The 10777-nt window shown below is 36.2% G+C and overlaps 1 protein-coding gene and 1 pseudogene across 2 annotated transcripts; one reads left to right on the top strand and one right to left on the bottom strand.

Annotated features, from left to right (window-relative positions):
• The first annotated feature begins 890 nt into the window (after positions 1-890).
• On the top strand, positions 891-7041 carry LOC103705593 (cysteine-tryptophan domain-containing zinc finger protein 3-like). Of its 2 annotated transcripts, none has more exons than XM_039116947.3 (7): positions 891-1024; positions 4133-4245; positions 4382-4585; positions 4682-4842; positions 5414-5538; positions 5665-5753; positions 6542-7041. In XM_039116947.3, the coding sequence occupies exons 1-7, from the start codon at positions 1003-1005 to the stop codon at positions 6740-6742; spliced, it is 915 nt and encodes a 304-aa protein (XP_038972875.3). In that variant the 5' UTR covers positions 891-1002; the 3' UTR covers positions 6743-7041. The 2 variants fall into 2 exon arrangements, with proteins under 2 accessions (XP_038972875.3, XP_038972874.3); XM_039116946.3 differs by having other exon boundaries at positions 4133-4248.
• A 424-nt stretch (positions 7042-7465) lies between these two features.
• Positions 7466-9591, bottom strand: LOC148702678 (pyrroline-5-carboxylate reductase-like; annotated as a pseudogene).
• Between the last annotated feature and the right edge of the window lie 1186 nt (positions 9592-10777).

Genomic DNA, 10777 nt, shown 5'->3' with positions numbered 1-10777 from the left:
ATGTCAGGTAGAGCTTTTGACTAAACTCTAAATTGGATTTTTTTTTTTTCTTGTAGACTTTGTTTTCAACTTTTGAAAAAAAAGAGAGCAAAAATTAAGTTGTTGCAAAACTTTTATTAAAGTGCTTCTAGCCGTTGAAGAAATTCTTTCTGTCCCTCCAAAACACTCCCTTCTCTCTCTATCCCCTCGGCTCTTGGCTCTTGCCCTCAATTTTTTTCGCCTAGACCTAGACGGACAGATCGAGAGCCCGCCCGAATGGAGGCGTGCTGCTGCTCCTACTCCCTTCCATCTTCTCCGTCCATTCCATGGACCCCTCCGCTCCCTCCGCCCGCTGCCGCTCCCCAAGCCCCAGACGCTCCTTCACCCCCCGCCGCCGCCCCCTACAGGGCCTCCCTCGAGTGTCGCGGCCGCACCTCCCTTCTCCCCCTCTGCCGCTCCTCCTCCGCCCTCCCCTCCTCTACCTCCCGGCGGCGCCCCAGGCAGCCCGTGTCGGCCGTCTTCGAGCGCTTCACGGAGCGGGCCATCAAGGCCGTCGTCTTCTCGCAGAGGGAGGCCCGCGCCCTCGGGGCGGACATGGTCTTCACCCAGCATCTCCTCGTCGGCCTCGTCGCCGAGGACCGCTCTCTCGGCTGCGGCATCACCATTGACCGCGCCAGGGAGGCCGTCCTGTCCATCTGGACCGAGACGACCGGCGGCGGCAATCCCTCCTCCTCCCGGTCGGCCACTGATATTATTGGTTAGTGAGTTTGCATCTTAAAAAGTTTAATAAATTATTTTTAAATAATTTTTTAAAATATTTTGTATTTATTAAAAAAATTATTATTATTTTTAAAAAAAAAATGCCGTCACCGGAGGACGTCGGCTTGACACCTGGCTCTCCTATTCATAGTCGGAGTGGGAGTAGGAGAGTTTATAAGGAAACACCGACGTAAAACAAGTAGTTCTACTATGGCTTGGGAGAAGAAGATCCAAGCAGCTTTTGGAGACATGTGAACTGAGTTTATGTCCCATGAAGATTTCAACGGTAAGAAATTTTTGCCTTTCTCTCCCTATCTTTTGCCTTATTCTCACTGCTCAATCAATATGTCCCCTTTCATTGACTAATCAAGAACTCTTTATTTCTTTTTTTTTTGCTTAGAAAAACTCTTTATTTACAAGATACGATTTTGACATCATTTATTATAATTTTTTTTCTCGTTCCTTCTTTTCTTTTACCTTATTTTCACTACTCAATCAATATCTCCCCTTCCATTGACTGATTAAGAACTCTTTATTTTCAAGATACGATCTTGACATCATCTATTATAATTTTTTCCTCGTTCCTTCTTTTCTTTTACCTTATTTTCACTGCTCAATCAATATCTTCCCTTCCATTGACTGATCAAGAACTTTTTATTTTCAAGATACAATCTTGACATCATCTATTATAATTTTCTCCTCGTTTCTTCTTTTCTTTTACCTTATTCTTACTGCTCAATCAATATCTCCCCTTTCATTGACTGATCAAGAACTCTTTATTTCCAAGATACGATCTTGACATCATTTATTATAATTTTCTCCTTGTTCCTTCTTTTCTTTTACCTTATTCTTACTGCTCAATCAATATCTGCCCTTCCATTGACTGATCAAGAACTCTTTATTTCCAAGATACGATCTTGACATCATCTATTATAATTTTCTCCTCGTTCTTTCTTTTCTTTTACCTTATTCTTACTGCTCAATCAATATCTCCCCTTCCATTGACTGATCAAGAACTCTTTATTTCCAAGATACGATCTTGACATCATCTATTATAATTTTTTCCTCGTTTCTTCTTTTCTTTTACCTTATTCTCACTGCTCAATCAATATCTCCCCTTCTATTGACTGATCAAGAACTTTTTATTTCCAAGATACAATCTTGACATCATCTATTATAATTTTCTCCTCGTTCCTTCTTTTCTTTTACCTTATTCTCACTGCTCAATCAATATCTCCCCTTCCATTGACTGATCAAGAACTCTTTATTTCCAAGATACGATCTTGACATCATCTATTATAATTTTCTCCTCGTTCCTTCTTTTCTTTTACCTTATTCTCACTGCTCAATCAATATCTCCCCTTCTATTGACTGATCAAAAACTCTTTATTTCCAAGATACGATCTTGATATCATCTATTATAATTTTTTTCTCGTTCCTTCTTTTCTTTTACCTTATTCTCACTGCTCAATCAATATCTCCCCTTCCATTGACTGATCAAGAACTCTTTATTTCCAAGATACGATCTTGACATCATCTATTAAAATTTCCTCCTCGTTCCTTCTTTTCTTTTACTTTACTGCTCAATCAATATCTCCCCTTCCATTGATTGATCAATAACTCTTTATTTCCAAGATACGATCTTGACATCATCTATTATAATTTTCTCCTCGTTCCTTCTTTTCTTTTACCTTATTCTCACTGCTCAATCAATATCTCCCCTTCCAATGACTGATCAAGAACTCTTTATTTCCAAGATACGATCTTGACATCATCTATTATAATTTTCTCCTCGTTCCTTTTTTTTTTATCTTATTCTCACTGCTCAATCAATATCTCCCCTTCCATTGACTGATCAAGAACTCTTTATTTCCAAGATACGATCTTGACATCATCTATTATAATTTTTTCCTCGTTCCTTCTTTTCTTTTACCTTATTCTCACTGCTCAATCAATATCTTTCCTTTCATTGACTGATCAAAAACTCTTTATTTCCAAGATACGATCTTGACATCATCTATTATAATTTTCTCCTCGTTCCTTCTTTTCTTTTACCTTATTCTTACTGCTCAATCAATATCTCCCCTTCCATTGACTGATCAAGAACTCTTTATTTCGAAGATACGATCTTGACATCATCTATTATAATTTTCTCCTCGTTCCTTCTTTTCTTTTACCTTATTCTTACTGCTCAATCAATATCTCCCCTTCCATTGACTGATCAATAACTCTTTATTTCCAAGATACGATCTTGACATCATCTATTATAATTTTCTCCTCGTTCCTTCTTTTCTTTTACCTTATTCTTACTGCTCAATCAATATCTCCCCTTCCATTAACTGATCAAGAACTCTTTATTTCCAAGATACGATCTTGACATCATCTATTATAATTTTCTCCTTGTTCCTTCTTTTCTTTTACCTTATTCTTACTGCTCAATTAATATCTCCCCTTCCATTGACTGATCAAGAACTCTTTATTTCCAAGATACGATCTTGACATCATCTATTATAATTTTCTCCTCGTTCCTTCTTTTCTTTTACCTTATTCTCACTGCTCAATCAATATCTCCCCTTCCATTGACTGATCAAGAACTCTTTATTTCCAAGATACGATCTTGACATCATTTATTATAATTTTCTCCTCGTTCCTTCTTTTCTTTTACCTTATTCTCACTGCTCAATCAATATCTCCCCTTCCATTGACTGATCAAGAACTCTTTATTTCCAAGATACGATCTTGACATCATCTATTATAATTTTCTCCTCGTTCCTTCTTTTCTTTTACCTTATTCTCACTGCTCAATCAATATCTCCCCTTCCATTGACTGATCAAGAACTCTTTATTTCCAAGATACGATCTTAACAACATCTATTATAATTTTCTCCTCGTTCCTTCTTTTCTTTTACCTTATTCTCACTGCTCAATCAATATCTCCCCTTCTATTTACTGATCAAGAACTCTTTATTTCCAAGATACGATCTTGACATCATCTATTATAATTTTCTCCTTGTTCCTTCTTTTCTTTTACCTTATTCTCACTGCTCAATCAATATCTCCTCTTCCATTGACTGATCAAGAACTCTTTATTTCCAAGATACGATCTTGACATCATCTATTATAATTTTCTCCTCGTTCCTTCTTTTTTTTATCTTATTCTCACTGCTCAATCAATATCTCCCCTTCCATTGACTGATCAAGAACTCTTTATTTCCAATATACGATCTTGACATCATCTATTATAATTTTCTCCTCGTTCCTTCTTTTCTTTTACCTTATTCTCACTGCTCAATCAATATCTCCCCTTCCATTGACTGATCAAGAATTCTTTATTTCCAAGATATGATCTTGACATCATCTATTATAATTTTCTCCTCGTTCCTTCTTTTCGCAGGACCTATGTTTGGTGAATATGGCACATTTTTACCTGTTTATGTGCGGCATCCTTCTGCAAGCACTCGCTCAAGAGATCAGGCTTGCCCTGCCTCAAACCTTCCTCGCAAGGAGGTAGTTGTGCTTCTTTCAGTATTTTTCCCACTACATTTATTTTATTTATGGGAAAGTATCTTAAGTTTTTGAAACTTAACTACTACTACGTCTACATGCAAGTCTTATCTGACTCTCGTTCTGGCGTGTGATACAGGGCTATGGAGATTACAATACCAGACATGACCCTCATATCCTGAAACTAGGTGCTGCAGGTGAATATGGTCATGAACAGAAGAGTGATGACACAACCACGAGCTCGGACATATCCTATTATCCTGCAGATTGTTTTGATGATAGTTTGGTAGGATTTACTCTATATGAAGCTAGGAATCTGAGAAGTTCGGCTGATCGTTTGAAGGTTTGGATAATTTTTGTTCTTCTGTTTGTTCTTTGTTCACTCTTTATTCCTAACTCATTTTATATAAGATCTCTCATGATGTTTCAAATGTTGCAGGCTAATGGTGATGAAGTTGAGATCAGTGAGATCTACCTGCATGCAGGATTAAAATTTTTGAAAGGTGCATACTTGCTAGAGTGCCTCACAATTCCAATAACGAGACCAAGGAATGCTCCAGTTACATTTCGTAGCTACAATGATGCAGCAAATCTTTTCAAGTAAGTTATCCAAACACTTCTTTGAAGTATAATATGCTAATTTTTAGTTTATTAAACATGTCTTGTATAATGCTTGGCTTAGTATTGTTATGACATTTATGCTGCCGAAAAGCTTATTTCTAACCTGGAGAACTGGATGAACGATATTTGTTGGACAATTGCACTGTTAAAGTGATGTGCACAGGATTCTAGGCCACTTACCGTTACTGCCCTTGTTGATGTATTGGAGGAATGCCACTTACCTCTGCGAATCAATAAGCAATTAAAAGACCTTGATATTTTTCTTAAAGAATATAGTAAATGTATGGAAAAAGTAAAAAATTTTACTCTGTATTATATCTTTGATGCTTAATGTACATCAATGACACACTAGCTTATGTTTTCTTTACATGTGGGGCTAATCTTTTCTGTTTATGGTTTTGAAAGTTCCGGCCAAAACTAGCCCATTAACTACCCTATTTAGAAAGTTCCACCATACTATTTTTCCTTGTTTTGAAGACTTGCATTCTCACAATCTTAAAGATTTTTTAGTAACATCAATTTATCATCTTGATTCATGCTTTAAATGCAGGTATTGTGCAGAAACTAATGAAAAGAATAGAAAAACTGAAGTTGCTGCTCTTGCATACAAGTGCATGGAGGTGGCATACTTAAGAGTTGCCTTTGCACTGCAGCATGTTTGTTCAAGTAGCCAAAGTAATCACTTTACCAAAATCAGTTTATGAATTTTTTTGGTTTTTCTTATTAGCACCTAATTAATGCATTATTACGATAAGATATCTTCTGTTGGACTAATACTTTGATTGTGTCACTCCAATCCAGGTACCTTATATAAGGGAGATACCAGGATGTCATGGAATTTCGAACCAAAGAATTATAATGCATCTCATCTAAAGCAGCTCCTCAGCATTGTAAGTAATATTATCTTCTTCTAATTTTTGCTAGATCTTTTGGAAAGGAAGCAGCAACTGTTTGTTCCACTAGATGCATGGTTGATTTTTTTTTTTTTTTTTTTTTTTTTTAATATGGGGAGTGAAGGTAGAAAAGAGCTTGCTGTTAACTAATCAGATATTCAGATAATATAAAACAGGGGAAGCTAAATACCGAGAAGACAAGGTAATCCAACAAAAGAAGAAACCAAACATCCTGGTGTCTATATATAAACCATGCAAAACAATTAAAATCCAAACCTGAAAGATGATAAGTTCCATGAAAAACCCTGTCGGCATTGATCTGCAAACTGAATTTCCATGCACACCCGCTATGGGCATGCATGTGTTTTGTGAGCCAGTGCAAAAGGATAAACAAATATAAACCATGCAAAACAATTAAAATCCAAACCTGAAAGATGATAAGTTCCATGAAAAACCCTGTCGGCATTGATCTGCAAACTGAATTTCCATGCACACCCGCTATGGGCATGCATGTGTTTTGTGAGCCAGTGCAAAAGGATAAACAAAAGGGAAGTGCATGTGGTCAAATTGAAGAGCTTATTGTTTTCCATCCATTCACTTAAACTCATTCTGATTTTGAATCTAAGAGCATAATGTAATTGAGTATACTGGTGCAATTTCAAAGCATGATTCATCTCAGAAATAAATTCACATCACACACGTTTCTTTCAGGATAACTTATATTTGCAAGTGCCTTCCCCTGATTCCAAAATCACTAATTGAAGTCTCTACCTATTGTGTTACAGCCGCTGCATGCTACTGCTGCAATGGATGCATCCATGAGATCTCGTCGTGCTCTGGAACATGCTATCAAACACCACTCTTGCACCGACGGACATGAAACCGGGAGCTTGTCATCAGTGAAGAAGGCTCTTGATTTCAGTTTTTATGATGTGGAAGAGTTCGTTCGCCTGATCACATTCTCACTCAAGAATGTAGGGATGTAGCTAGAGCAACAATTTGAGATCTGATATATTAAAAAGCAAGTGTATAGCATCCATGGATTTCTGTGCAGAACAGTTGCATAACATTTTTTACCTAAATGTGTCAATATATATACTTGTATAGCTTTGCCGGGTCAGGACAGAGGAACATTCCCTCTTGTAATTATTGTCTTGAATATATTTTTTTCCATTTTTGTATTCATTTTATTTTTCCCCCTATTTTTGTATTCATTCATTCTTTCATTTGAAGCTAAACATAAAGTTATCCTTTTATCTGAAACTGGAAGTTATGGATTCTTTTCCTTCCTGCATAAAGACATATTTAATGTCTTCTCTTTTTCTTTCTATTTTTGGGTGAGAAAAATGATGAGCTTGCAATCATCTTGGATCAGACTTGGAACCTTACGCTATGGATAAGAGTGCTAATGAGCTAACTTAACTCTGCTTGCTGATACATTCAATATAATTATGCTGAAACTGGTCAAACTGTATACCAGTCGGGGTATCCATAGCCAATGTAATGTTTGTCCTTCAAGAAGCAATATAGTGATCCTGCCAACTTAACCATACTGAAAGAAAAGGCTAGCAAATATATTGAATGACTCATTTTAGATCAAAAAGACTCATTTTAGAAAAATAGTAAAAATGATCTTACAAAAGGGTGGAATGAGATAAGAAAAGCCTATGAATTGATAATACAATCATTTCCACAGTATGGTAACATCTCATATAAATTTGGAGCAACCCAACTCATTTAAAATAAAGATTCATATTAAATGCAATACATGCATAGTAATTCTTTCCCTTGAAAAGTGAAAACTCTCGAGTCTTGAAGATTCATTGGTTGAGACAACATCCATAAAGCATGGCAAGTTGATATAACAACTCTGTATGATGCAATGTCCCTGCTAATGCATCAACTCTGATGCCCTCCTAGCTAAACAAAAGCCACTTGGTAGTACTTTGTTTGTGATAGTTCTCGGCACCGTTTTGTGGCTGCAACAACAGCATTCATCAGGGTGCCACGGAATGCACCTCTCTCTAATTCCTGAATCCCAGCTATAGTCGTCCCTGCAGGAGATGTAACTGCATCCTTCAGCTGACCAAGATGTTTTCCAGTAAGGTTAATCGTTGCTGCAGCCCCTAGATCCTACACTACATGTTATGGCATGTTACCATCCATGTTCAGTCAATATTGTGAAAACTTAATATCTCTGAATTTATTTTCACCGAAAATGCTCAATCAATATAGAAATTGAAAACCTAAGAAGCAAAAGCCATAGACAGCATTCTCTTGCAAGTTGGTTTACATGTGCTAAGGGAAAATTCATGATACTTGTCCTTTTTATTGTATAAAGATCAGAGGCAGAACCTACAAGCAACCACTCACACGACAAATATAATAACTATAACTGTGGCTAGTGTAGTGCATGTTGGTGAGTATAAGAAAGGTTTTAATGAATTTTGATTTAAAAAGATTATTATACTTGCCGTCTGAGAAGTAGGACCAAGAGCAAGATCTCAAGGAAGACCAGCAGCCACCCCACCAACAGCCAGGGCCTCTATTGCTAGATAACAGTAAGCAGGGCTGCTACCACTGGAATTTGCAGTCATATAACCTTATATAAGATGTTATTCTTGGAGAAGATAATGTTCAAGGGATCTATCCATTACCTAAGTATATTCAAATGATAAAATGATCATGCAAGCTAGTATAACACATCACATATGCATCTTCTAACTTGGAAATTTATGAGAAATAAGTACAACAAAGCTCAAGCCAATTACAGCATCAAAATATGTTTCATCAGCTGTCCATACCTTCCCAGTTGCACCGAACAAACTGGTTACACATTCTTCATCTTTCTTAGTTGCCATCTCACCCACGCACATGACTACATAAACACAGGGATATCAGGAGTTGCAGCATGCAAGTTTAACAAAATGTTTACGTGAAGTAATAGAAGTTCAGGTTTCACCTGTTTCAGTTTGAAGTTTCTTATACATTAACAGACACTTGCTATCATAATGCCAATTTTTGTCACAGGACTGTCACGCAAATATTCTACTACTCAAATTTCCCAGCCAGTACACATTATGTATATAATGACTTGCTAGAGTTGCACTTGCGAGGTACAAAATGGCTTTATATTGATCATTATACAAACCATTAAGTGAATTCTGCACATGAAAAATAAGAGGGAGCTTAGCTTAATTTTGTTTGATTAACAACATACATGAATTAAAAGAAAGACTATAAGGTTGGTGTCCCTACAGGCTATAAGGTTGTTCAACTACCAAGCTAGTAAGTTATAAACAAACGCACAAATGAATCTCTGTTCTGTTTTGCAGCTTTCGTTAGTTTTAGATAGAACCTGTCAACTAACATCAGACAAACTTGAGTTAAAGTTGATTAGGACATCATTTTTTGATTTTGTAATTAAAAGAAATATTTGGCTACCGATCAAATGTTATATATTGATTATGTAAATTAAATTAATAAAATGGTTATAATGCTTCTCGAGCCCTTAAAGCAGATAAACAGATTCTATGCACCTGTCAGGACCACACCGCATGATGCGCTTTTTTGAGGCAAATCTAGATCCTTGGTTTTGTCTATTAAGCCAGACAGGATACAATACAAATGTCATCATAAAGAATATTATAATGTCACCAATAAAAGAACAATGAAAAGTATGAAGTAATCAAATATCAGATGATGCTGCCTGACCCACAGCAGCAGGAGTATTTGGCATCACCCTTATTATTAGATGCTGACCAGACCGCTCCTGTAAAACGATTTTAACCAGACATAGCACTTTAGTTTTTATAGGAGATAATGTGGATACCATATTATGGAAAGGATAATAATGAGAATGGATTGCCTGCATAAATATTGTAAACATTGAGAAATGTGTGAAGGAGAAAGAAGCAGCTCAGCAGAGCAGTTTCCAAGTTTTTTTTTTTTTTAATATTAGTAAAGAATACTAAAAAAATGGAAGATTGCTTAAAATTTATATAAAAAAATTCTAAAACTCATGTTATAGGTACATTAGTTTATAATTTGTTGATACTATGCACTTGCGAGACATTATAACAATTGACTGACATCCCATGCCTTACCCATTAGATGTCTCAAAAAAAACACTATCTCAGTTGTGTCAAGACCAAAAACATTTTTATTTTAAAATTTTCTCATAATTAGTGGAATATGAAAACTAAACTGTTCATATAGACTGATTTCTGAAAAGTTACAATGAGCATATAACAAAAGATAGGCACCACTTGAGTCATTTTTCACGGATTGAGGTATTGAGTCAGCCAGGCAAGTTCACGTCAAATCTCTCAAAGTTGGTTCTGAAACAAAAGTTGGATAATAGGGTAGACTGGTTAAAGTCTCAAAACCAGAAATCAGTAGACCTTTCTCAAAGGGCAATGAGATCATAGAACAACAAAAAAGATAACAATATCTGTATGAGTGTCATACCAGGATTATCGAGTGTGGAATAGTATATGAATAAAGATAATTACAGCTATGCGAGTATCTGGAAATTAGGTTGGTAGAATTATAAGAGTACTAGAATAACAAGTAAAAGAATGGAAAATAATGGAACAAAACTGGTTGCTCTCTTCGATAGATCTTTCTAATGAGATTTTTAAGGCTAGAGAAGGCCATACAAGTCAAATAATATAATAAAGATACCAAGGGCTGTCAATGGATTTGGCCAACAACAACAATAAAATTAAGTTTAAATAATTATAAAGGGAAATTAGCTTTATGTTGTTCAACCTCAGGCCACTTTTCTGATTTGTTGTGCATTACCAAGTGTCCTGAAGTCTGATTCATAACTTCAAGAGCTTAGGTCTACCGAATGCCTGTAAAGGGGCCAGCATTCCAAAGCTTATATAGTCAGAAGTTATGTTTCAACCCTCTTCTTAAACAATCGAGCTTGTAAGAGTCTTATGGCAGAAAGGCAAAGTAAACAGATAGACATTAAAAGTGACAGCACTAAACTCCGGATTTAAGTACCCAATACT

This window comes from Phoenix dactylifera, chromosome 8 (genome assembly GCF_051530095.1).
Source record: "Phoenix dactylifera cultivar Ajwa chromosome 8, Ajwa_hap1_PhDact_Kaust_v1.1, whole genome shotgun sequence".
Taxonomy (NCBI): Eukaryota; Viridiplantae; Streptophyta; class Magnoliopsida; order Arecales; family Arecaceae; genus Phoenix; species Phoenix dactylifera.
The sequence above is the reverse complement of the archived record's forward strand: the minus strand, read 5'-3'. Positions and strand labels throughout refer to the sequence as shown.